The sequence below is a fragment of the Myotis myotis genome, unplaced genomic scaffold, assembly GCF_014108235.1.
Source record: "Myotis myotis isolate mMyoMyo1 unplaced genomic scaffold, mMyoMyo1.p scaffold_m19_p_2, whole genome shotgun sequence".
Taxonomy (NCBI): Eukaryota; Metazoa; Chordata; class Mammalia; order Chiroptera; family Vespertilionidae; genus Myotis; species Myotis myotis.
Window position 1 is genome coordinate 30,901,122 of NW_023416324.1, and position 26,854 is coordinate 30,927,975.

General features: G+C 45.3%; 1 protein-coding gene across 2 annotated transcripts; it reads right to left on the bottom strand.

Moving 5' to 3' along the window:
- Positions 1-786: 786 nt before the first annotated feature.
- On the bottom strand, positions 787-21,556 carry LOC118676913 (cytochrome P450 4A11-like). 2 transcript variants are annotated; one of them, XM_036351575.1, is made up of 12 exons: positions 21,422-21,556; positions 15,106-15,247; positions 14,117-14,161; positions 13,134-13,261; positions 11,802-11,926; positions 11,336-11,490; positions 10,828-10,934; positions 10,552-10,742; positions 10,315-10,448; positions 5,101-5,165; positions 4,883-4,959; positions 787-1,868 (listed from the first exon to the last, which is right to left on the bottom strand). In XM_036351575.1, the coding sequence occupies exons 1-12, from the start codon at positions 21,434-21,436 to the stop codon at positions 1,700-1,702; spliced, it is 1,353 nt and encodes a 450-aa protein (XP_036207468.1). In that variant the 5' UTR covers positions 21,437-21,556; the 3' UTR covers positions 787-1,699. The 2 variants fall into 2 exon arrangements, with proteins under 2 accessions (XP_036207468.1, XP_036207467.1); XM_036351574.1 differs by lacking the exon at positions 21,422-21,556 and adding an exon at positions 20,206-20,460.
- Positions 21,557-26,854: the final 5,298 nt, after the last annotated feature.

Here is a 26,854-nt window from a genome sequence, read left to right on the forward strand (position 1 = left end):
CCATTCCATCCTTCCAGCTCTCTAACACACCCTGCTCCCTCTCTGATCCCAGGCACTTGTGGCACAAGTGTGTAGATAGAGTGTGGTGTGTGAGGGGCACACATGGGTGTGGATGCACAGGAGTGTCTCTGTGTATGTGTCATGCAGGTGTGCATGAGAGCATGAACTCAGCCTGGGTTTGTCCCATTGTATGAAGCAGGAGGGTCATTCTTGGTCCGTCCCCGGACACCTGTGAAATTCTGTGGTTAGAACATTTGACATGGCTGACCACCCAGAAGTACAAGTTCCCATTGTCCTGTGCTCTCTTAGCATGGCCACTAAATCCTTCTGCACCACCTGATTTCCAGGGACCTGCCAAAAGTCCTGTACAGGATGCTCTTAGCTCACTTTCCTGCTCTATATCTCAGTCAAACACTGTTTGTCCACTCTTCCTCTTGTTAGAGCAGTGACCTGGGAGGCCATGGGACTGGGAGGGAGAGCCTTGTTGGAGGAGAAGGCCGTCAGGGAGCAGAATTAGGCATCCTACTGCAACAGGAAGTATGCCAGGAGGTCCGTCTATGGCAGTGGTTCTCAACCTTCCTAATGGCGCGACCCTTTAATACAGTTCCTCATGTTGTGGTGACCCCCAATTTTATTGTTACAAATTGAACATAATTAAAGCATAGTGATTAATCACAAAAACAATATGTAATTGTATATGTGTTTACGATGATCTTAGGCAACCCATGTGAAAGGATCGTTTGATCCCCAAAGGGGTCGCGACCCATAGGTTGAGAACTGCTGGTCTATGGCATTCAGGACCCTGACTTAGGAATGGCATGGGGTTGCATAAGAGGAAGACATATGTTCAGAACCAGCAAGAGAACAGGCTTGGGTTGAGAGGCTGATGGAGGAATAAAAAAGGGAATAGAGAGCCCAGAGTCAGGGGACCATTAACCACGTAGTCACCAAATGTGGCAGGAAGGGGAAGACAAAGGAAATAAAGAAAAGACAGACACTTCTTACTGACATTGTAAAATTTTTTCCAGGGAGGAAGCAAAAAGGGGAGGGTGTGGAGATGACAAATGGGTAGGAAACATAGAAGGCCACCAGGAACACAAACTGATGGTAGTCACATGGGGACCAATTAGGCTCAAGAATGGCTCCCAAGATGTCCACAGTCTATTCCCTGCCAGGTGTGACTATATCCTGTTTCATCTGTGTGGCCCATGTAATCACACATGTCCTCACAAAAGAGAAGGCAATGTGAAGATAGAAGCAAGGAGACATTTGAAGATGCTGCTGGATTTGAATATGCAAGATGGCTCCAGGAGCCAAAGAAGTAATAATGCAGCTCTAGATGCTGGAAAGACAAAGACAGAGCATCTCTCCTAGAGCCCTGGAGGTTGGGTGGCCTTGCCCACACCTGGGTGGTGGTCCATTGAAACCCATGTCAGACTTCTGACTCCAGAACCTAAGAGAAGAAATTGGTGGTGTTCTAAGTCACTGAGGCTGTGGTAAATTATTATAGCAGCTAAAGGAGACTAATACAGAGAAGCACAAGCAGGCAGCAAGTGAAAAGTACAGAGAAAGGGGCAGACAGGCAGAGGCTGGAAAGGAGGACATCAGGTGGAAGGGCAGGTGGAAAGCAGGAATTGGGGAGATAGACAGGGAAGGGCAGGAAGGAGTTCCTCAGAGCTTGCCCTTGTCCCAACAAGGACTAGAGGAGCTTTCTGAGCTTCAGGTGGATCCCATTCTTGGAATCCAAGACAATCTTTGGGACGGGGATGGGAGCTTGGAGAGGATCTGCCGCCAGCTCAAAGCGAAGCAGGGTCAAGGCCACAGCCACCTTCAGCTCCTTCATGGCGAAATGCTTCCCAATGCAGTTCCTGGGCCAAGATGACAATATGAGGAAAACAACATGAGAAATGGCATCAAATCCTGTTTTCAGCTGGGCAGGCATTTGTCACTGAGCCCTTGCCAGGAACAGGGTGTTCTGATGTAAGTCAATCCAATCCCCTTCCTTTTAGGTCATGCACTTCTACCCTACAACCCTTGCCTCACATTCTGCCCCTGAACTTTGACAAAGCCTATCTCTCTTCCAGAAGTAGCTCCTAACTCCTACTTCTGTTCTCAGCAGCCATGAAATCCTGTTAGGGGATCGTCAGCGCCTTAAGCCACCAAGTCAAGTCAAGTGAATCACTACAAGGTTAATTATTAATTTGGTCACTCCTTCCACAAGCAGTTTCTGGTTTCATAATGTTGAGGCCAGGTCAGTGCATGACATGGAGTAAGGTGGTCACCACACTTAGTTCCCTACTTTCTAGGAGCATACACTGAGACATTGATCCTTAAAGAGAAGGAGATATGTGATCATTGTAAAGCAATCAGAAATGCAACAGGGAGTTTTTGGAACAATCCGGGATTAGTCAGCTTCACCCAGTTGCACCACCTGCCTTCCAATGAATGGTCCAGACTCCTGCCTCTCCCGCATCCCCTCAGTCAACCAGCTTCTGTAGCCTTCCTATTCTACTACAGAAATGTCTTTCCTTGACATCCATCAGTTTCCTCACCTGGACTTTTCTGTCTCCCTGCCTCCTCTAACTCTTCACTGAAGCTATTGCCCAACTCAACTCCTTCTAGGCCCCTAATCACAGGTAGGACATGTCCAATGCCTCAGCTGGCATCAAAGCCCTCCATGGGTTGTTGCCTCACTCACCTCTTACCTGTCCAGCTCCACTTCCTAGCTCAGCTCATGCTGTTGAGATCACAGAGAATGCCTGCCCTGCACCTCTGCCTGCCACATGTTCATGTCTGATCCCCATGACATGCCATCCTCACCCCCTGCTAGCAGTACCCTTTCCTCCCAAGACCCCCAAAGCAGAATTAGTGTTTTATTTAAGAATCCCTCACCATCCCGTGCCCTGGACAGTGCAAGGAACATGGAACATTCAACAGTGTGCTCAGTCAGTGAATGAGCAAGTGAAAGGATGGATGAATATTGTGTCATGAGTAGAGGTATTTGTTTCTTGACTGTGAACTCCTGGAGGCTGGGACAGTATCTTTCCCATCTCCTAGCACAGGACTTGGCACACAGGCACAGGCTTAAGAAATACGTTTATATGGGAATGGAGTCAATTGAATTGAAAAAGTAAATTAACATTGGAAGAAGAAAAAAAAGTAAACCTGAGTTCTGAGCTAGGGATTGAGCTGCCTAGTGCTCTCTGGCCCTCTAGTGGCAGGCACATGACTTCAAGCCAAGATCTATGAGGAAGGACTCAATCCTGGGAGAAACCAAATGGTACAGCCAATCAATCTCTGGAAGAAAACTTTTTAAAAAGTGTGTTCTGTGAAAGTTGATTCCCATCTGAAGAATTCATAGATTTATGGATTCAGAAAAAGCTTGTTTCTGCTCCCCCCCCCTTTTTTTTTTTGGTTTTGTTAAACCTCACACGAGTGTTTTTTCCCCATTGATTTTTTCTGAAAGAGTGGAAGGGAAGGGGAGAGACACAGGGAGAGAAACATGGATGTGAGAGAGACACAATGACTGGTTGCCTCCCTCACCCACCCCAGTTGTAGCCGTGGACTGCCTGCACCAAAGGTATGTGCCCTTGACCGGAATCAAAGCTGTGACCTTTTTGTCCCTGGGCCAATGTTCTAACTACTGAGCCAAAGCAGGTAGGGCAGAAAAAGCTTATTTTTAGTAACCAAGTACAGAGTTTGTGGAAGTGACTATTTTACAGGGGGGCTTCTGTAGCCATTACAGATTTTCAAACAGCAGGCGTTCTGGAGTACATTTGTCCAACTCCATTTCAGTTGTTTCAGGTATGCTTATATTTTACACACCAGGAGCCTTTCAAATGTTGTGTGTCGTATGTAAAGTAGTGCGTTTTCTCTCAAAGCAGTGATTGACCTTCTTTTTAAGATTTTTGCCAACGTTGGACTGTGTAAACTTTGAAACTTTGCTATATAAAACCCACTTTATATATAGAATTTTGTCTCCTGGAAAATTAGTCATGCTTTTGTGCATATTAATATACAAGACATGCTTATGTGAATATCAATATATTAGTCACATTTACTTGGTACGTGAATATCAATGTACACTCAAGCTTTTGTAGGATAGCCTGCAAAATTGGAGAGTCACACATTGGAGTGAAATTCTCTTCAAATGGCTAGTAGGCCTTTCATGATTAGGGTTTGAGCAGTTAGGACAAGGAAGGTGCTAGAAATCCAAACACATGCAAATGTCACAGATACAGTGAGTGACAGATCAGTGAAGTAGAAAAGGCAGTTCCTGGACTGGACTGTGGGAAGAGAAAAAACATACCTCTTTTTAACATTACTGATAACTGAGAAAAGCAATCTGAAGCTTAATTTGTATAAAAAAAACTTTAACTCTGAGAAGTCATATTCCTGAAGTGAGGAAATTGCTAGAATCACTGAACTTTAAAACAATGACTGACACTGAATGGTGGTAGGCCATTGGGAAAGTAGCCATTTGAGGAGTTTTGGAGCAATATGTGCCTCTCTATTTTTGCAGTCTCCCCACAAAAGTTGGACTTCACATTAACATTCACATAACCATGACATTGACAGTAGGCAAAATTCTATATATAACTTGGGATTTATATACCACAGTTCTACCGTCTACACAGTCCAACGTTGGCAAAAAGCAAAAGAAAACAACAATGACAATCAATTGCTTTTCAGAGAAAATCAGCGGATCAAGTGTTTGTGCCCTGCCCTGAAATGCCACCTTTCTTTTGTACATATAGAAAAACGCCTCCTTCTCAACACAACAATATACAAGGGCATAACAGCAGACACCATATAAGTGTAGGTCACAGTCATCAAGGTATGCCCCCAGTGATGCCCACCACCCAAGTACAGGATGCCTCACCTTGATCCTCCTGAGAAGGGCAGGAAAGCATGGCTGTGTGAATCAGAACCCGGTGCAAAACGGGAAGGGTCAAAAACCTGCAGAGAGAGCAGTAGGGCCAGGACAGGTAGGGTCAAGGCCCTCCTTCCAATCCATGAGAGCACAGGAGGAGGTGTTGTCTAGAAAGATCAGTTCATCTTCCCTTCCTCAGCCCATCCTCCCTCCCACAGCCACCATACCTCTGGGTTAGGCCACACCTTCGGATTATGGTGAAGTGCATAAAAGTTAAGTGAGACATAGATTCCTGTTGGGCAGGTAGAGGAGAGAAGACTGATTATACACATGCCAGCAGGGGGCAGGTGCATGCACAAAAAGCTTGGAAGCCACAATGAGAGTCACTCTGAGTGGATTGATCCTATTGCAATAGAGGTGGGGTGAACATGGAAAAACACATGTGCACACATTAAGAGTCTATAACCCAGGAGTGAGGAGGAAGAAAGAAGTGAAGGCCTTCTTTTGGAGCAATTCAAAGTAAAACTCACATTTATCAAGTGCCATCCACGAGTCCCTTGGGGATTATGCTTTAACTCATCTATCCTCACCACAACCCTCCAAGGAAGGTGCTAATATATATTTCTGTGGTTCAGATGAGACACCTGAGCTTCCAAGAGGCTGAGCAACCTGCCTATGATCACACAGCTAGGATGTGGCAGGGTTGGAATACAGACCACCAAAGGTGAGCTAAAGAGTGACCTCCAACTATGGCAGTGTTCTCAGATCTGGTCATCAGGTGCTCTCTGATATCAACCTCAGGGCTCCTTAGGGACTGGACCAGGGGTGGGCAAACTTTTTGACTTGAGGGCCACAATGGGTTCTTAAACTGGACCGGAGGGCCAGAACAAAAGCATGGATGGAGTGTTTGTTTGGACTAATATAAATTCAAAGTAAACATCATTACATAAAAGGGTACGGTCTTTTTTTTTTTTTTAGTTTTACTCATTTCAAACGGGCCGCATCCGGCCCGCGGGCAGTAGTTTGCCCACGGCTGGACTGGACCATAGGCCTTATGACAGTGGATTTCCTGATCTCCCTCATTTGCCTAGATCCCGTAAGAAAGAAACCACATCTACATCTACCCCTGAGAGAATTAGATTAGAGTGAAATTCCGAAAGCCACAACAGAGTCCAACATTTCCTGGTGAGGAAGATTCCATGGACCGAGTCAGTATTATATTAGCTGCCATTTATACAGTTTTTTGCATTTGTCAAAGAGGAGTTATGCATACATTACCTCAGATATGGAGCATTTTAAAATAGATGTGACCATGCACAGAATTGCCCCTAGAGCAGCCATGGGCAAACTACGGCCTGCGGGCCGGATCCGGCCCGTTAGGCTGTACTATCCGGCCCTCGGAGCCGAAAGAGCAGAGGGTTCTCTTGCTCTCCCCTCCGCTCCTTCACCAGCAGCAGTGTTAACATGGCAACGTGGGGAAACACGGCCGCAGCTCCTTCTTCTGAGTGGGCGGATTTATATCCGCCCATTCAGTAGAAGGAACAACCTCTCAATCTTCCAGAGGCTCCTTGTAATGCCCGTGGATCCGTATCCCGACATCACCCTGGGAATGCGTAGACACGTTATCGTGGTGATGTAGGGAGACACGCCCCTGGAGAGCACAGTATCAGAGCCTTTCTGAGGTAAGATTAAGAGCTCTACTCAAACACAATTTTTTCCTGTTCCCACATTCTGTACATCACAATGACTTGTTAATAAAACAACAAAGACTTTCAGCTGTAAAAATGCGTGCTACAGGGCATTTGTGTTAACATGCACCACTGCACATTAGCATCAACGCAAACATGATGGAAACCTGTGTACCCTGCATTAACCCTAGCTGCACTGCATTGCAGTACTGCACCGCACTGCAACGGCAGCACGGTTAGTGTGAATGAACCCTAATTCAGTGGGTTGAACAAAAAGATTGTATAGAAATGTGATGAACTAAAGATTTTATTACAAAATTACTTAATTTCAGGGTTTCAGAAGTAATTGGAAAAATGAAAAACTGAAAATCAAATGTTCATATCTAATACTTGGATGAAACCCTTTCCTGGTAATGACAGCCTGAAGTCTTGTACTTGTGGACATCACCAGATGCTGGGTTTTCTCCTTTGTAATGCTCTGCCAGGCTGTCACAGTAGGGGTATATATATAAATATCCTGCCATTTCCAGCTTTTAATAAGAAAAACTGTTGCAATGGGCATTTAAAAGTGGCACTTGGTTGTTTTTATAGAGTCCAGTGGATGCAATCTGACATTGATAATGGGCTCTTTGACACTATGTGCACTGCGGCTGTTTTTTGCCAGTAACGGAAGTGCTAGTGGTAACTACTGGTTACCCATGTTTTGCACTGCCCTAGCACCTCCCATACAAGTGTGTCTGGAAGACACAGCAATGTGCAGCTATGTGTGTTACCATAAACAAAGGGCCTGTGTGAAAGATACACAGGTTTCCTATGGAGGAAAGGGGTTGTTTCCTCTGGTCAGTGTGTGCCTCTGTCCCATGTCTGAACTTTTTCAGATGATTTTGTTATATATATATTTTTTAGAAGACCAAAAATGTTATAGTAGAGCAAATTTAATCACTTGTTTTTATACTTTACTGTCTTATTTTAGTAAATAATTTAATAAGAGAACGGTACTGTTGGTTTTAGCCCAATATTAAACATGAGTGGACCAAAGAAAAGGAAAGTGGACAGTGAATGCCGAGTGTTTAAGAGGGAGTGGACAACAAAATATTTTTTCCCTGAAGTCCGATCAATGCCGGTATGTCTGATATGCCAGGAAACGCAGTCTTCGAAGAGTACAATCTCAGCCGTCACTTTGCCACAAAGCATGGCAACTATGCTAGCAAGCAGTCACCTCAAGAACGGGAGGCTACTGCACAGAGGTTGATGGCTAAATTACAGGCTCAGCAAAATGTCTTTCACAGACAAACTGCAATTCAAGAGACAACTACCGAAGCAAGTTTTATGCTATCATTCAAATTAGCAAAAGCTAGCAAACCTCTCTCTGAAGGTGAGTTTTTGAAAGAATGTATGATAGAGACAGCAGGTCTCTTGTGTCCAGAGAGCAAAGGCAAGTTTGAAAAACTCAGCTTATCGCGCAGGACAGTGACTCATCGAGTGGAACTGATTGATGAAGACTTGGCCAGCAAGTTAAATAGTAAGGCAGAGTTCTTTAAGTTTTATTCACTAGCATTGGATGAAAGTAATGACGTAAAGGACACTGCTCAGCTCTTAATTTTTATCTGAGGGATTAGTGACAATTTTGAAACTACGGAGGAGTTTTTAGCCATGGAGCCACTGAAAGGAAAAACACGGGGAGAGGACTTGTATGACCGGGTGTCTACTGTCATCGAGAAAATGAAGCTACCATGGAGCAAACTTGCTAATGTCACGACAGATGGATCTCCAAATTTAACTGGAAAAAATGTTGGACTGCTAAAAAGAATTCAGGATAAAGTGAAAGAGGAGAACCCTAACCAAGATGTTATTTTTCTTCACTGTATTATTCGCCAGAAATCATTGTACAAGTCTATATTACAACTTAATCATGTTGTTAATCCAGTCGTAAAGCTTGTTAATTTCATTCGAGCAAAGGGACTTCAGCACCATCAGTTTATTAAGTTTCTGGAGGAAACTGATGCGGATCACCACGACTTACTTTACCACTCTCATGTCTGCTGGTTGAGTTTGGGCAAAGTTTTCCAACGAGTGTGGGAGCTCAAAGAAGAGATTGGTGCATTTTTGAAATTAAAGGGGAAGTCTGACGAACTTACTGAGCTGAGTGACAAGAATTGGCTGTGTGACTTTGGATTTGCTGTAGATATATTTTCACATTTGAATGAGCTAAATGTGAAGCTACAGGGAAAAGATCAGTATGTACATGACATGTACACTAATGTGAAAGCCTTTAAATCAAAGCTGATTTTCTTTTCCAGACAAATTTCAGACAAAGTCTTCACTCATTTTGCCACACTAGCCACACAGAAGGAGACCATCCAAAACGTGAAGAAATACAGCAAATCACTGGATGACCTGCGTGCAGAATTCTGTCATCGGTTTTCTGATGTTGAAAAAATTGACCAGTCACTTCAACTGGTGGTCTGTCCTTTGTCACAAAACTGTGAAACAGCACCAGAAGAGGTACAACTGGAACTCATCGATCTTCAGTCTGACTTTGTCCTAAAGGAGAAATTCAGCTCTCTTGAACTAAGAGACTTTTATGCTTCATTTAATGAAGCCACTTTTCCAAACATCCGGAGGATGGCACAGAAGATACTGGTGCTGTTTGGGTCAACCTATGTTTTTGAGCAGACATTTAGCGTCATGAACATCAGCAAAGCCCCTCACAGATCCAGCTTAACTGATGAACACCTCAGATCTATCCTGAGAATAGCCACAACAAAACTAACTCCAGACTTTGATCCATTAGCTAAAAAAGGAGACCAACAACACTGTTCCCACGGAAGTTGATGTTTTAAAGACCAAAAACCTTTCAACCCAGTCTTCATTGCCATCTACATCTACGTCCTGGGCATAATTTGGAAGTTGCACTAAAGAAAATGTTTAATTTACTGTTTACACATTTTGTTCTTTTCTATTTGTTTTAGTTTTAAATTATTTTATTATGTTTAAGTTTAATTTGAAAGGCTTTTGTACCTTTCCTTTGATAGGCAATTTTATTTTGCCTTTGCCATCTTCAATATAAGGTATGTTATTGTGCTATGATTCCTCCATTTTTTGAAGTTTCAAATTATAATAATTAGTGTTTACATTCTTCTTGTTAAAATGTTTGAAATGAATAAAACTATTGAAATAAAAAAAAGACCTTACCCTTTTATGTAATGATGTTTACTTTGAATTTATATTAGTTCACACAAACACTCCATCCATGCTTTTGTTCCGGCCCTCTGGTCCAGTTTAAGAACCCATTGTGGCCCTCGAGTCAAAAAGTTTTCCCACCCCTGCCCTAGAGTCTTGTAATCTGGCGTTGGGATGGGAACATGGAGTGTTAGAATCATAGAGCATCAGTGCCATCAAATGGAATTACTGTAGCAGGATGAAACCATGGATTCTACATGTGATGAACTGTTAGTCCTGGAGAATGATAGAAGCTTAGGATTCTATTCATGTGAGATGTCTATTTTGGTAAATGTACTGATATGATTTATTCTCTCTGAGTTGGAAAAAGAACTAACTTATTGAACTTTTTCTATGGTCTAACTCAGTGCCAGGCATTTTACAGTCTTCATCTAAACTATATAGTAAGCATCCAATTAATGATGAAGAAACTAGACCAGAGAGGTTCAGAACTGTTCTAGGATATGTGGGTCTGATCTGCCACGGGTTATGGCAGAATTTCTAGGTTAGTGAGTGTGGTGAAGTCCAGACCTTTGGGTAAGGAGCGTCCATCAGGGAAGGTGATGGGCTTGCTGAGCTCTCTGCCAACAGCTGGTACAGGTGGATAGAGTCGCAGTGCTTCCTTGATGCACATGGTGGTGTAGGGCATCTGATCCAGGTGATCCCTGGAATGAATGAAGCCCAATCTGAGGGCAGGCAGGGCCTAGGCAGACCAGGGCTTCTTGTCTAGCTGGGTGGGCAGGGCTCTCCCATCTCCTGAGCACTCACCAGGTGATGGAGGCACCATCCCCCAGGAGGCTCTGGATCTCCTTGCGGCACCTCTGTTGATGCTCAGGGTGAGTAGCCAGAGCATAGAGGATCCAGGAGATACCACTGGCTGTGGTGTCATGTCCCTCAAACATGAATGTGTCCACTTCAGCACGGAGGTCCTTGTCAGACAAGCTACTCCCATTCTTCATCTGGGAAAGGCAGACAAGAGTGCATAGCTTGCCCCTTCCTCCTTATTTCTGGGCAAAGCCTCAGGTCCCTTCTATAGACACTCACTCTGGCAAAGAGGAGGATGTCCAGGAAATCCAAGTTCCTTTTTCTCCTGACCTTCTCCAACTCTTCCTCCTCCTGTAGGTGTGCCTTCCTCAGCTTGATCACTCTGTCTGTCCCAGAACAGTGGTTCCAAGGAAGAGTTGAGAGCAGAATGCCCAGAAAGAGAAACCCACAGTGACCCCATCTACTCCCCACCCTGCTCCAATAGGGGTGCTAGTGAATCAGGATGAGTGTGGGAGTGAGTGTGCACATGAGCGGTGTGAGATCTAGCACATTCTGATTCCAAGTCAGGCTTTTCTTTAATAGCACACCCATGAAGTAGGCTCTGCTTGAGCGCTGCTTGGAGGGGGTGACATCACCGATGTGGTGAGACATACAAACTCTCACACCGTCCCTTGCACCCTGACATCTTGGCCCCAAAGGTCAGCAGGGATCAGACTCCTCCTGAGGGTCAGTGCCTTTGAGATGTGCGTGATGAAGGAGGGGAGAAGCCCAGGAGGTGGAGTCCAACCTGTGTGTTGGTGGGCGAGCTGGCAGGCCCGCTGGTTCCAGCGGCCATCAGGAGTCAGCCAGTAGATGATGTTGTTCTGGTAGAAGAAATTCCTCACTCGAGAAATAAAGAGAGTTTTCACATCCTTAATGGCCTGGATGTAGGATTGGGATTTGCTGCAGAGAGGAGATACAGAACAGAGTAGGGTACTGGGAGGCCTCTGACCTGGAGGTGAAGTGGGGCTCTAGGTGGGAGTTTCCCCAAACAGTGGATACAGGTGGCACTGAGGCATTCATTGCTCTGTCTTACAGCCCTTGAGACTCGCAGTCCTGTATAATTGTTGTGAGCAACCTGTGCCAGGTATTAGAGATCTGTGGCTGAGTCAAGCTTTGATCTGGACTGGAATTTGTCCGTGGTCAGGAGCTCTTAACAAACTCTTGCTTTTTCATAAAAATAAAAACCCAGTAGCTGAAGGATTATCACTGACCTGTCTGTCTGGAGGCTGCCCTTCTGGCTGAAGGCGCACTTCATGATGGTGTCCAGGGTCATCAAAGAGATGTGTTCAGAGATCTCCAGGTGAGAGTCCTGGCTGATGAGTTCCTCCCATTTGTCCTGTGGTTGGAGGTGGACATTAAACCTGTTCTACTCCCCCAGGGCATCTCTGTTCTCTAGTCTCTCCAGATACCTTACTTTCCAGAACAGAGGCATTGTAGTATATTAAGACTGTAAAGTGCCATGGCCAGTATTCTCAGTGGTTAGAACATCGACCCATGCACCGAAGGGTTGCAGGATCGATTCCTGGTGAAGGGCATGTACCTGGGTTGCAGGTTCCATCCCAGGCTCTAGTTGGGGTCCATGGGGGAGGCAACCTATCAATGTGTCTCTCAAATCGATGTTTCTCTCTCCCCTGCCCTCCCTTCCACTCTCTCTAAAATTCAATGGGAAAAATACACTTGGGTTCAGATTAACAACAACCAAACAAACAAAAAGATTTAAAGCAAATGTTACTAAAGTGAGGACTATATTCACATAAAGTTTGATTATTAATTAAACAGGTTCCCTCATAATAGTCTGAATTAGTTTTCATTTGCAGAATAAATTATGACGGTAACTACCTTTTACCAGACCAGAAAACATTGTTACTCAGAGGACATAGGGTGAATCTTCTCTGTCCTGAGATTGAGCTAGACCTGAAGGACAGGTGCACTCCAACTCTAGGAAGCAAATATGTCAAGGCAAGAGGTAACCTAAGTGGTCAGTACTGGGGATCCTAAGGATGAGACATCAGGGACTTCAATTTCTTCCCTTCATCAAATGTTAGCTGAGCATAGCTGATAGGATCAGGATCCGGGTCTGTGAGTGCAGATGTAATCTCCATTTCCTTCAATGGAGTTGCTCAATTTCATGCTGAAGCCCTGGCACCCAGGCTATAACCCTCCTGAAGGACATCCTGGGATGTCCACCCTGTCACTGAAGCTGCCACTGCCCAGGCCTGCGAGTGGCCATTTGTCTTCTTGTCCACAGGAATGACTATTGCTTTAGTCCACTGCGCTTAAGACATGGAGGTGAGAGGTGAGCAGACCTTGTTTCTACCATAGTTCTGCTTTCTCTTGGCAATGACCAAAGTAGTGTGGATCCAAACTGGTGCCCAGGTACCTCCTGTCCCATCCACTTTGGGAAGCTCTGTCACCTTATGGGATATGAGAATGTTATTCTAGCTGGTTGTGTGTGATGGATGTCTGAAGGACACTCGTATCCTAGTGGACTATATGAGCTGTGCTGCAAGTGGGTGTGACCAGTGAGAGAGGGATGGACTTACCAGCATCACTCGGACAGAGTCGGCCATGAGCACTACGTAGGGCTTCAGAATGTCATAGTGGAAGGCTGGGGTCAGCATCTTCCGGTGTTGGAACCAGGTCTGTCCATTCAGCAGGAGCAAACCATATCCTGGACCACAGAAAGGTGTGTGTATGTGGCAGGGGAGGGGAGATGGAATCAGAAGGATGATTTGGGACAATTTGGGAGGAACCAAGGGTGTCAGAAGAAAGCAAATGATGGGCAAAGGCAGGAAAGGCCAGTACATTCCAGGAAGGTGAATTTCCTAAAATGGCAGGTAATAAGAGGTCATCATGACAGCTGTGAGATAAAGGCTGAAGTAGAGTAGGCAGGTCATAGAAGATCATCTATACTAATAAAAGGGTAATATGCTAATTAGACCGGGATACCTTCCAGGAGACCTTCCAGACCTCCTTCTGGGCAAAGCCATGGTGGAGGGGCCAAGGCAGAGGCAGTTAGGGGTGAGTAGGCTGGGGGGGGGGGCATTTGGGGGCAAGCAGGCCAGCAGGCAGAGTGGTTAGGGGCAATCAGGCAGGCAGGCAGGAGAGTGGTTAGGAGCCAATGGTCCTGGTTTGTGAGAGGGATGTCTGACTGCTGGTGTAGACAGGGATCAGGCCTAAACCGGCAGTTGGACATCCTCTGAGGGGTCCCAGATTGGAGAGGGTGCAGGCCAGGCTGAGGCACACCCTCCTCACCCCCCTCATGCATGAATTCCATGCACTGGGCCACTAGTAAATGAATATTACCCTGAAAACATTGGAGAGCACAGGAAGAAGCTGAGTTTCAGGAGGGCTCTTGCCACCACCCGGGATGAGTGAAGGTTTTATTAGAAGAGAAATCAGGCTTGATTCAGAGATGAGGGTGGTGATATAGTGCTGGTTATCTGTTGTTCTCTGTGAGCCAAAGAGATAGCTCTTGGTAAGTCTACCTGGCAGGAGAACAGCAGTCCTGATTACACATACTTACCAATCCAGGGAGCCAGGAATCTGTATGAACCATGATTCTTTGGGTCTGAAAGGAAAGGTAGGGCAATGGAGGAACCTGGAAGGAACCAAACAAGGCAGGCAGTCCCCAGGAGGGCTGTGGCCCCAGACCACGGGCTGCCATCACTTCCTAATCATTGTCAGCTGACAATTTGTCTCAAATGACCTCCCACATGCCTCCTATTCCCAAGTCTCTCTGTCCTAACAGTCACTGTGGGCTCAGGAAGGCAGACTCAGTATCTCAGCAGCAGAACACCAATAGGACTAGGATGGTGACTGTGCCAGAAATATAGGCTCTATCCTCAGTGCCAGAGAAAACACAGCAGTCTGTGGTCTTCCTACCATTTGTGGAATCCTAGTTGTCCCATGCCTCAGAAAAGGCAACACTTAAAGGTGCCCAACCTAAGTCAGGACTGAAAACAAATTGTTTTTCAGATCTGGTCAAATTTACATAACAGATCATCTCAATCTAAGAGAGGGAAGGGAGGGAGGGAGGGAGGGAGGGAGGGAGGGAGAGAGAGAGAGAGAGAGAGAGAGAGAGAGAGAGAGAAGAAAAAATTGGCCTCACATAGTTGTTTAAGCATTCAGTTTAGAGCATGGGTCCTCAAACTTTTTAAACAGGGGGCCAGTTCACTGTCCCTCAGACTGTTGGAGGGCCGGACTATAGTTTAAAAACAACAACTATGAACAAATTCCTATGCACACTGCACATATCTTATTTTGAAGTAAAAAAACAAAATGGGAACAAATACAATATTTGTATTTGCATGTGGCCCATGGGCCGTAGTTTGAGGACCCCTGGTTTAGAGAGATATTATTGGCCTTAAGCTGGCTTGAGGGCTGGTAGGGTAGTTGGTAGAGGGTTCAGGTAATGAGGGCAGAACTGCAAACAATTCTGGAATTCCACAACCCAAATAACATGTGCCCAAGAGGAAAGAGCTGTTCCAGCCACAATGCAGGTTTCTGTCTCACCTGATCTTCCCAGGACCACCTTCATGTAGTCAGGGTCATAAACCATGAGGCTGACCCTGCTCCCCCATAGCCAGCGAGGACAGGCACATGGGAATTTCTCTACCCATTTCTGAAACTGTTGTAGCTCCTGGTCCGTTTGGAACTATAAGCAAGGGAAAGACAAATCAATAAAACCTTTCTCTTTAGGTCTGGATTTTGGAGTGATGGTGAAGGGTAGAATGGCCACAGGGAGATAATTCAGGATCCCTCAGCAGTTATTAGGAGCTTGGAACTGTATCTGATGAGCCAGTTTCTGATCTGAATTCTCGCTCTTCATCAAGACTTGGTCTAAGGTCAGATTCTGGCTTTTGGTTGGACCCTCACTCAGAACTGCCTTTAGAATCTTACACATAGTACAAGTTCGATAAATGTTCAGTTATGGACTGAGTGATGTACAAGCCTTTTTCAAAAACTTATATTAGAATTATTGGTTGAACTGTGTCCCTTTCAAATTGACATCTTGAAGACTTAATCCCCAGAATCCCAGAATGTGGGTTTATTTGAAGATGGGGTCTTTATAGGAGTAATTTAGTTAAAATTAGTTCATTAGAGTGGGACCCTAATCCAATATACTTATCCTTAGAAAAAGTGGTCAGTTTGGAGACAGAAACAGTCACTCATAGAGGGAAGATGATATGAAGAGCCATATGGAGAAGATCGTGGTTTGCTAGTCAAGGAGAGAGGCCTTCACAGCCTTCAGAAGCAGCCAACCCTAACAACATCTTGATTTGGACTTCTAGTCTCCAGAACTGTGAGACACTCAGTTTCTGTTGTTTCAGCCACCCAGTTTGTTAAGCAACCCTAACAAAGTAGGACAATTGTGTAATGCTCAAGGCAAACCTATGATTGGGGATGGATTAGTACTTTATCCTGTTTCACTGAAGAATGAGGAAACTGTTACAGGATATGCCCAGGTGAGCTGCGTTTACACCCAAGCCTGTTGACCCCAGGGTTCCCACAGCTCCCTGGGAGTCTCTATTATTGTATTTCAACCCAGTGTTCTAATTTCTTGGCCCCATGTTGGCAAACTTACCTTTAATATCTGTAATCTCTGTGTTCTTAGAGCTTGCATAGAGCATGGCTCTTAGGAATTGCGCCTTATTTTTAAAAGAATCTAGAGGTGCAAGAAAGAATGAATGAGCACATGTGAGAGTGAATGAGTGAATCTTAATTAAAATTCTTGTTGCAAGTGAAAGATATAATCATGAGGTAATGTAAGAAAGAGAAAAGGGATAAAGAGAAGGCTGAGGACCCTGGGGTGTTTCATAGAGCCCAGGGGCCGGAGGCAGCAGGGTGCAAAAGGGGTAGATCCAGGGACTGGAGAGTTGCCAGGACTGAGTCTCTCATTCTTTCTTTCTGTACTACATGCATTCATTTTCTTTTTTTTTTATTGTCTAAAGTTTTACGTAAGTCTCCTTTTTCCCCCAATTGACCACCCCTCCCTCAACCATTCCCACCCCAGGCAAGCCCCCACTGCTCCAGTGTCTGTGTCCATTGCACGCGTTCATTTTCTTACCAACTGTTTATCTGAGTTTTACCTGACAATTTTCTAGGCAATACTGCCATACTGTGTCTGAGTGGCACTGTGAATCCTATTCCAGAATCTGATTGTAATATGACCAAAGTGTTCATTATCAACTGTGGCTGGGGTTGAATAGGGCATCCATGGGCTCACTCATGTGGGGGAAGAGATCTCAGAGCTTGTGGGCTAGGAAGACATCCCACAATGTTTTCACGACAGTGATTCACTCATTCATTTATTTGATAACTATGTATTGATCACTTACTTTGGGTCAGTTGCCATTCTAGTTGCTGGAGATGCAGCAGTGAACAACACAAGTCTCTGCTACCATAGAGCTTGGGTTCGAGTGGGGGTTAGGATGCGCAGACAATCCAGCTGTGACCTGGGAAGTGTCCTACTCAAAAGACTTAAGGAGGATACTTCATGCTCTCAGGTCACATACATTATTGGGGCTGCCCTTCTCCTTTGATCCAATGTGGGGACTGACCAGTGAGAGCCTCTTACCACCCCATCTATGTCACCTGATCCTCTAGGATCCCCTCATACTGGCACAGCAGGGATCTGGGAGACCCCATTTCAGCATAGTAGCATGCCCTCTTTCCAATTGCTTGGTGTCCATGCCGGTCAGCCTCCCGAAATTCCTGATGCTGGGCACTGTCATTGCTTCCCTTTGGGGACCAAAAGGAGGTAAACTATATTCTGCATTTTCATTCTCCTATCTAGGCCATTTTGGCATCCACTGCTCTGACAGCTCTCCAGTCAACCCACTGGGAATGCTACCTGTCCCTGAACATGTGTGGCCAGAGCCAGTAGGAACTCTTATAGAGGGAATGATGCCCATAGTGGCAGAGGTAACAGATTTGTAGGCAAATACCCAGTGCCCAGGTGCCCTCCAAGCTTTGGCCACTCAAGGCAGGCAATGCTGCCTTGGAGTCGTCCTCACCTGGCTGACCCTGGTAATTTCCCTACAAAGAAATTTCCACAAAGGGAGTAGGTGGACAGGTAATAATGTGGCCACACAGGCCATCCTCAGATGTGGGGTCTGCTAGCATGGCCAGTACTCCTGGTTTGGAGAGAGGACATGAGAGTTGGGGGTGGGAATGGGGCAGTTTGTGTTATTTGCATCCCAAAGATGTTAGTTCCCCTTTCCATAGTCCTTGTGAGATTCCATCACTACTTAATGCAGTGATTTTGTACCTTTAACATGCTTGTCCTTTATAGGCATTAACATTACTGTAAATTCATACAAATTAGAGTGAGTGTAATGGTGGCCTTGGTCTGTGCCAGGCACAATTCTAACATTATAGGAACCCACTTGAGTGCTACAATCATCTTCATTCCCAACTTACAGATGAGGAAATCAAATCTTAGAGCTGGCATTTAAAGAATGTTGCAGAGAATGGATGGACCTGCAGAGCATTATGCTAAGTGAAATAAGCCAGTCAGAGAAAGACAAGTACCCTATGATTTCATGTAGATGTGGAATTTAAGGAATAAACGGAACTATCAAGCAAAATAGAGACAGACTCCTAGATAGAGAGCAGGCAAACAGCTCTGTTGGAGGTGGGGAGTGGGGGTTGGAGGGATTGAGCAAAAAAGAGAGAAAGAACTTGTAGACAAAAACAACAGTTTTTTTGGGGAGGGTGGAATTGGAAGAGGGGATAAATGGTGATGGGGAATCTATACATATAAAGAGGTAATATGCAAATTAGCCAGGACACCATAACACGTCATGACCGGACCATTAGCATATCATCTCTTTATTAGCTCCTATCATCAGGAGGCTGCCTGCGAGCACCACAGATGTTGCTCTGGAGATGGGGTGGAAGTGGGGATGCAGGAGTGGGGAAGCAGGGAGATGGGGTGGCAGTGGGGAGGCAGGAGCCGGGAAGTGGGGAAGCAGGGAGGTGGGAAGGCGGGAGAAGGCGGGACCAGCCTGAGGCAACTCAAGGGTGGGCGGAGCCATGCGAATTCACAAGCTGGGCTCCTAGTATAAAATAAATAAAATAAAATAAAATAAAATAAAAGTATGTGCAGAGCTGGAATATGAACCCAAGTAGCTTGAAAATGGAGCCCCCCATGCTCAACTGCCCACCTTGTCCCTTGTCATCTGGCCTGAAAGATTAGCTTCAATCTGGATTCAACATGAGGCAATCAATTCCAGACTTAGTCAATTACAGAGATATTAAATAAATGAAAAACTCAGGCAGTATTATAAAAGCAAGGAAAATGTAACTGCAGTATCTCTTAGGCCAGCAGGATTAGAAAGATGATTCACACCATGAAATGTAAGCTATGGAAATGGCATTACCCAATTATTGAGTCTACATCCCATCTAATGCCATCAGTACATGGAAAAGTCACTGGAGGATTAGAGTGGTTCCTTCTGTCAAATCTCTGCTTAAAAAGGGACAACTGCAACAACATAAGTCACAGTTTCTCCAAATCAACAAATCATCTGGAAGTCCTTTGTACCAAATTTGCATGAAGCAACTGGGCTTTGGTTGTCTCTCTGTGGCTGGTATGAGCAGTTCCCATTTGGGGCTCCACTCTGCAGATAATCTTTGGCCTCCTTCTCTGAAACCTTCTCAGGTTTCTGCCGTACCCCACCTCCTAAGGCTTATTCAACCCACACACCCACCCAGATGAGCCCCTGTCCATGCAGCCCCCTCACCTTGCTCTGTGCCCTTCCCCCAGGGACTAGTCTAACAGAGCTGGCTGGGGAGCACTGCCTGTCATCCAACCTGCCAGCTGCTCCTTTCTGTCAGTCCACACACCTTAGTCAAGCTCCCTCTGTATCAGTCTCTGTGCCGGGGATGAGCGCACAGAAAGGGGGATGATAACCTCAGCCCCAAGGAGCTCACAGGGCAGGGGCGTGGAGAATAGGAGCTGGCAGGTAAAGAGATTCTCATTAATGGCGAGCTGCAGATGCCAGTGCTCCTTCCCTGGGATCATCCTGGAAGCCTTCTTGCTCAGATGTGCCAGTAACTTGCCAGGGTTTTAGCACTGCAGTCACTAATCTGAAAAACCCATGGTCTCAGGCCAACCAAGCTTGTTGGACCCCTACACCCAATTTTATCCCTTTTCCTGGTTCCTGATATCTTCTCTAAATTCTTGTCTATTGTCCACACATGCTGTGAATCCCCTAAGGCAGAGATTCATGAGATGATGTCTGTGTTCCCAGGCGAGCTCGGGGCCAGGCAGACAGGATGGAATTGAGTGGACATGGGCAGGGAAGCATGGAGAAGTTCTGTTCTGTGAGCCTGGAGCAGGGAGATGCAGAAAGGAGCAGCCCTTGTCCTCAAAGGGCTGGCTGGCATAATAGTTTGTAGACCTACCTAAGGAAGGAGGATCTGACAGACTGAGAACACCAGCACATGGGATGAGGAGCCACAATATGAGGGGTAATCTGAGTTTTGCCCCCATGGCCACGTGCTTCTCACAATAAGCCTTTGTCCTATAGACTTGCTGACCATGACCTCGCTCAGAAAGCCTCTGCCCTCCTTGCCCTCCCTCTCCCCTGTCCCGTTCCCATTTACCTCCTGGTTGTGCCCGAACAGCCAGTGTGAAGGAGGGGACGGGAACTCCCGGACAGCTTTGAGCAGCCACTGCCTGAGCAGGTAGAGCTGGGCTGCCTTGAGCAGCAGCAGAACCAGAGCCAGCAGGGAAGCTACCTGCAGGAGCCCAGAGATACTGCCCAAGAATCTTGTGGGGCTCAGCACCGAGACACTCATGGTGCAGTGCGTCTGGACCTCTGACTGCCTCTGACCACCTCAGGCCAGTCTGGAAGTTTTGTCCCACCCACCTGTGGGGAGGGTGAAGGGTGAGGGCAGAGCTTAGAGCTGAGCCACCAGAGTTGATTAACTGTGGAGGAGCTATCTTGGGACCAGGAAGAAAAGCTTTTTTAGTTGACAGTGACAATGGTTGTGTACATTTCAACTTCCACTTATCACTTCCTAACAAACACTTAATGAGCACCTGTTATGTGCCAGCCAGTATGCCAGGTGCCAGGACACAGCTGCAAACAAAACACACATAAACTCTGAGTTCTAGAAATCACAGTCTAGTTCATCAAATGTTCAGTAGGTGTGGTTACGATATTTCATTATCATTTCCAGAGTTAAAAGCCCATTACAGATAGGTGAAATGGCCAACGGAAAACAGCCATTGACAGCTTGAGTTGGTGTTAGAATCCTTCTCCCTTGTCTCCAAAATTGCTTGCCTACCTGCCTCTGAAGTTTTCCCCAGGGCTTGTCTCTGTCCCCTATTCAGTTGTGACCCAGGTGAATGTGCTGGTGGACAGAGTACTGACCTTAGGGTCAGGAGGCTCAGCCCCATGTCTGGCCCACCTCATATGAAGTCAGCAACTGATGCTCTCTTAGCCTCAGTTTCTCCTTTTGTAGGTGGGCTAGTAATCTTTTTCCTAAGAATGGCATAGGAATGCTCATTCATTCATTTATTCATTCACTTACTCAGCAAATGTTTCTTGAGTGCGCAATCTAGTAGGTAAAGTAAAAAACAAACAAACAAACAACAACAAAAAACATTAAAAAAGATATGATAAGGCCTTTGCTGGAGGAATGAATAGTGAGCTGGGTCCATCCAGGAAAGGAGAAAACTAAGCCAAGAGAATTGGGTCTTAAAGGATGAATACAAGTTCATCAGGAGAAGAGTGCTAGATAGAGGGATGAGCACTGAGAAATCATGGAGATCTTATATAAAAGAGTAAGGGATAGGGGCAAGTTAATCTCTTACCCTCAGTGTTTTCATGATTCTTTTCCCCAATATCAAATCCAAGGCCTATCATTCAGGTAGTAAAACACAATATATTTCAGGAAAATTCCTTGGCAGGCAGCCTTCCAAGGGGCTCCATTTCCTCCCGACCTGTTCCTTCATCCATCTAAATTCTACTCCCAACAACCTCCACCATTGCCCTACCATGTGACAAGTGATCATCACACAACCAGAGTTCTTTTCTTTCTCCCCTATATCCTGGGCTGCTGTCCAAACCCAAGGGCCTGGTCATGTAACCTTTTACACCCATTCCTCCCAACCTTCCCCCAGTTCTTTGGTTATTTTCCATTCCTCTGGCTCCAACCCCAGGGACTCTTGGACCCTGACTCTCCCTTAATCGGCTCAGCACCAGCTTTTCACCATCAGCATGAGGGGCAGTAGTGGAGGACTTTGGAGTCAGAAAGCCTGGGTTTGAATTTTGATTTTAACTCTTTCTTTCTCTCCCTGAGAAAGTTTCTCTTATATATTTAGGCTTATAATGCTTGGTGATAGCTAACATTTAGTGAGCACATACTATGTTTTAGACACTGAGCAAAGTAGTTATGTTTTCTCCCACAACAACCCTACAAAACAGACTTTAAAAATAATCCCACAACTCTAGGTGAGAAAACTAAGGCACAGAGAGGTTATCTGCCTGCCCAAGGTCGCTCAGTTGGTAAGGGGTAGAGCCAGGATTCAAAGCCAGGCTGTCTGGCTACAGAGATTTGCATTTACCATTAATGTAAAGAGATTTCAGTCCATACATGGCACCGCCAAAACTTCCCAGGAGGCATGTCATGTTTTCTCTGTTTTATCCTGTGTTTCCAAGTAGCAGATGAGTGTTTCAGCACCTCCACATATTGGCGTAAATGCAAGCCTTTCTATCCAGGGCAGCTTTTGTGAGAAAGTGTTGGACAAACCATGTGCCCATATGTAATAGTCATTGAAATAGTATTTATAGAGAATTTTTAATGATATAGAAAAGCTTGTAACAAAGTGATCAAAGCAGAATGTACAATTGTATGTGGAGTATGAGCTTAACTCAGAAAGCTGTGCTTGCCTTGGACAATATTTACTAACTAGTAAATATCTTTTTTTGACAACCACTTCAAAAATACAACTAAAAGACAAAATAGACATCATCCAGAACCACAGGAAGGCTGGCTTAGTGGAAATTCTACAACTAGAAGGAAAGAGAAAAGCACACTGAGACTCAGAGGAGGTGCGGAAGTAAAGTGCAGAGGTACAATGGCACACGTGGAAAGGGCTGGCAACTGAGGACCTGGTTGTCTTTTTCAATCAGGAGGGAGTCTCAAGCTCCCGACAGCTCTGAACTCCAGTTCCGGGTGAGTCTCTGGGGACCCAGACTCATACAGAGAGAAACTGGACTGCCTGGCAGCGGGCGGAACTTATTGATTGAGAAGTAGTGAGAGCCTGAAAATTGGAAGGGGGGCATATGGGAAAATCCCAATGAAGCTGGAGACATCAAAACCTTACATTCTGTTGAGTTTTCTATAGCAAATGCTGAGTATATATCTATTCCAATTATGCATTCCAGAAACCTCAGGAGAGGTTTAGATATATAGTACCAGCTAGGTGACAATAACTTTCAGAGCTGAGGTAAGTTTCTTCAGTGCCGGGAGCCCGTCCATCCTTGCTGTTTCAAGGGACCTGGCATATATGGCATACTGTTCTTAATATGTTTGCTCACCTTCTTGGCACTATGTGTTTTAACCAAGGTCTCCTCTCTGAGAAAGGTTGTTTCCCCAGGTAGGGATTTTCCCCTGAAGTTAGGGAGGGAATAAAACCCCTCAACTAAGTGCCAGGCGGGTAATTAATCACTTTAACTATGAACAATCATGCTTAAGCTACATAATCTTTACTCCCTGGAATGGAGATAAGAAACGCCCTAACCTTTGGAATAGAGATTGATAGGATTGGAATCAACTGGTATAAATACAGATGTAACAACACAGAACTTAGAATACAGAACTAAGAAGAAGACAGAACCAGGAGGCACAGAACCTACACAGAACGTTCTCTAGAGACAGAAGAACTTCGCTGAAGAGAACATGGCAAAAGATCCTGGACTGAACCTGACTACAGAAATTGGCAAGAGAACCTGACTAGAACCTGGTGACTGAACCTGGCTGGAGAACCTGGACAGAACCTGGCTGGAGAACCTAGCAAGGGAACATGGCTACAGAACCTGGCTGGAGAACCTGGAGAACCTAGCAAGAGAACATGGACACAGAACCTGGCTGGAGATCCTAACCAGAACTTCGCTGGAGATCCAGAGCAGAACCTCTCTGGAGATCCAGACCAGAACTTGGCTGGAGATCCTGGCTGGAGATCCTGGCTAGGCTGCTGATCAACTGAACACTGTCTCCGTGTCATTCCTTCTTCGCCGACTCCGTCCACACCTTTGGGGACCCCTGGACCTGCTGGGGTTGGACCCCGGCATCTGGCGCCCAAACAGGGACCCCTAGGTAAGCGCCCCGCACTAGGGACGGATAGGACTCCACCGTAGGAAGAGGGTGGATAGTCTTCGCTGACTCCGTCCACACCTTTGGGAACCCCTGGAACAGGATTCCCCTAGGTAAGCCCCCCCCCCATTGAGAACCCCACACTCGGGACGGATAGGACTCCACCAGGGTACTGCAGACCCCCCTATAGAGGATAAGTAGGGTAAGAAGGTGGATAGTACAGAACTTAGATTGAGAAGATGTGCCATGCTGAGTCCAAAGAAAGAAGACTCTGTATTGATTCTTAGATTGAGAAGATGTGCCATACTGAGTCCAAAGAAGACTCTGTATTGGTCGTTTAACACATATGCTTGCTAGCAGAGGAATTAAGGTTACTCCCAGTCAGACAGAACGTTTTATACAAGAAGTATGTCCATGCTTTTCTGAGGAAGGAAAGGTAAATGTAAAGGCATGGGAGGAGGTAGGCCCAAGGAGCCTTATCCTTAACCCCACTGCAGCCTTTCCACCCCGGGGAAAGTGCAGGATTGGCAAGCTCTCCCTGGGGTGATAGATCAGGACTCAGGTAATAGCAGAAAGCGCCAATCCTACTCTTAAAATGGATACAAGAGAGCATTTGGGTTTTTTTCTTTTTAATGCCTGCTTTTAAAAAATAAAAAAGGGGGAATTTGCCAGGAGCCGGTCCATGCTTGCTGTTTCAAAGGACCTGGCATATATGGCATACTGTTCTTAATATGTTTGCTCACCTTGGCACTATGTGTTTTAACCAAGGTCTCCTCTCTGAGAAAGGTTGTTTCCCCAGGTAGGGATTTTCCCCTGAAGTTAGGGAGGGAATAAAACCCCTCAACTAAGTGCCAGGTGGGTAATTAATCACTTTAACTATGAACAATCATGCTTAAGCTACATAATCTTTACTCCCTGGAATGGAGATAAGAAACGCCCTAACCTTTGTAATAGAGATTGATAGGATTGAATCAACTGGTATAAATACAGTTGTAACAAGACAGCAAGACTCAGAACTTAGAACACAGAACTGAAAAGACAGAACCAGGAGGCACAGAGCCTACACAGAACGTTCTCTAGAGACAGAAGAACTTCGCTGGAGAGAACATGGCAAAAGATCCTGGACAGAAACTGGCCTCAGAACCTAGAGACAGAACCTAGTGAGAGAACATGGCAAAAGATCCTGGACTGAACCTGACTACAGAAATTGGCAAGAGAACCTGACTAGAACCTGGTGACTGAACCTGGCTGGAGAACTTGGACAGAACCTGGCTGGAGAACCTAGCGAGGGAACATGGCTACAGAACCTGGCTGGAGAACCTGGAGAACCTAGCAAGAGAACATGGACACAGAACCTGGCTGGAGATCCAGAGCAGAACCTCTCTGGAGATCCAGACCAGAACTTGGCTGGAGATCCTGGCTGGAGATCCTGGCTAGGCTGCTGATCAACTGAACGCTGTCTCCGTGTCCTTCCTTCTTCGCCGACTCCATCCACACCTTTGGGGACCCCTGGACCTGCTGGGGTTGGACCCCAGCACTTCAGGAGGCCATATATGCTATAAATCAATGTCTAATAAATGGTGCAGTTTCTTCCATTGCCATGATTTACCAGTTCAAGAATCAAGGGATGGAAATGGGAGTAGCACCATTCATTGTTACCCCTAGTGATCCCATTAGCACATTTTTTACTTCTTGTCCCTACAATCTTATGCTCTGTTGGCCTAGAAGTCTTAGTTCCAAAGGGAGAAATGTTTCCACTGGGAGACATAATAATTATTACATTTAACTAGTGAGTAAAACTGCTAGCTGGCTATTTTGTGTTCCTCATGCCTCTGAATCAAAAGTAGTTACTGTACTGGATTGATTCTGATTACCAAGGTGAAATGACCAATGGAGGTATGTCTGTAATACAGGATATATCTAGAGCGTCTCTTAGAACTGCCATACCCTGTTATTAAATTAAATAGAAAAATACCACAACCCAATTCAAGCAGGACTAAAAACCAGGATCTTTTAAGAATGAAGATTTGGGTCACCCCACCAGACAAAGAACCATGTCTAGCTGGGGTGCTTGCTGAGGGCAAAGAGAATATGGAATTGGTAGTGAAAGGAGGTGGTTATAAATGCTAGCTATGGCCATGTGACCAATTGAAAGAACAAAGACTATAATTGTTTTATTTCTTTTTTATTTTGTTATAAATATGTTTGTGTGTGTGTGTGTACATGAGTGTATCTGATAGTTTTTCTTCCTCCTCTTTTTCCCTTCAAATCTAACATAAGTCAACTTTATATCACAGCATTTAAGTTACAGAACAGTGAACAGCAGCCAATGACATTGCATTGTCTTCGGCGGGGCCGGGTGGGGGGTTGTTAATGCCTTTTCATGATACACAGGGTAGCAGCAGAAGTATAACTTTATTATAGTTTTTATTTACAGATTAAGAATGGTTTAAGGGAATGTGTGTGAATGCCAAGTAGATAAGGGGTGGACTGTGACATCTAGTTTTACATGTCAACTTAGATAGGCTATAGTACCCCATTGTTCAATTAAACACAAGACTGATGTTGCTGTGAAGATTTGTAGATGTGGTTAACATCTACAATAAATTGCATTTAGGAGTATTTCCTTGATAATCTAAGAATGCCTAATATACTCACTAAAAGCCCTTAAGAGCACAGTTATAGAAGCTAGACAAAGTATACTTACCTGGCAGGGGAGATACCATGATCACGAAGCTAGACAAAGTAAGAAAAAATATTCTTCCTTAGGGTTTCTGCAACACCTTGGTTGTGGCCCAGTGAAACACATTTCAGATTTCTGATCTCTTAACTTGTAAGATCATAAATATTTACGTTTGTAAGTCACTAAGTTTGTTGTAATTTTCTATAACATCAAAAGAATACTAATACAGGGATAGAAAGGCAGGCA

Coding starts and splice junctions, on each gene's coding strand:
- LOC118676913 (XM_036351574.1), bottom strand. CDS start 20,400: ATGAGTGTCTCGGTGCTGAGCCCCACAAGATTCTTGGGCAGTATCTCT. Junction 11,927..13,133: donor ACTCTGTCCGAGTGATGCTG/GTAAGTCCATCC, acceptor CTCCAACCACAG/GACAAATGGGAGGAACTCAT. Junction 4,960..5,100: donor AGGTGTGGCCTAACCCAGAG/GTATGGTGGCTG, acceptor CTCTCTCTGCAG/GTTTTTGACCCTTCCCGTTT.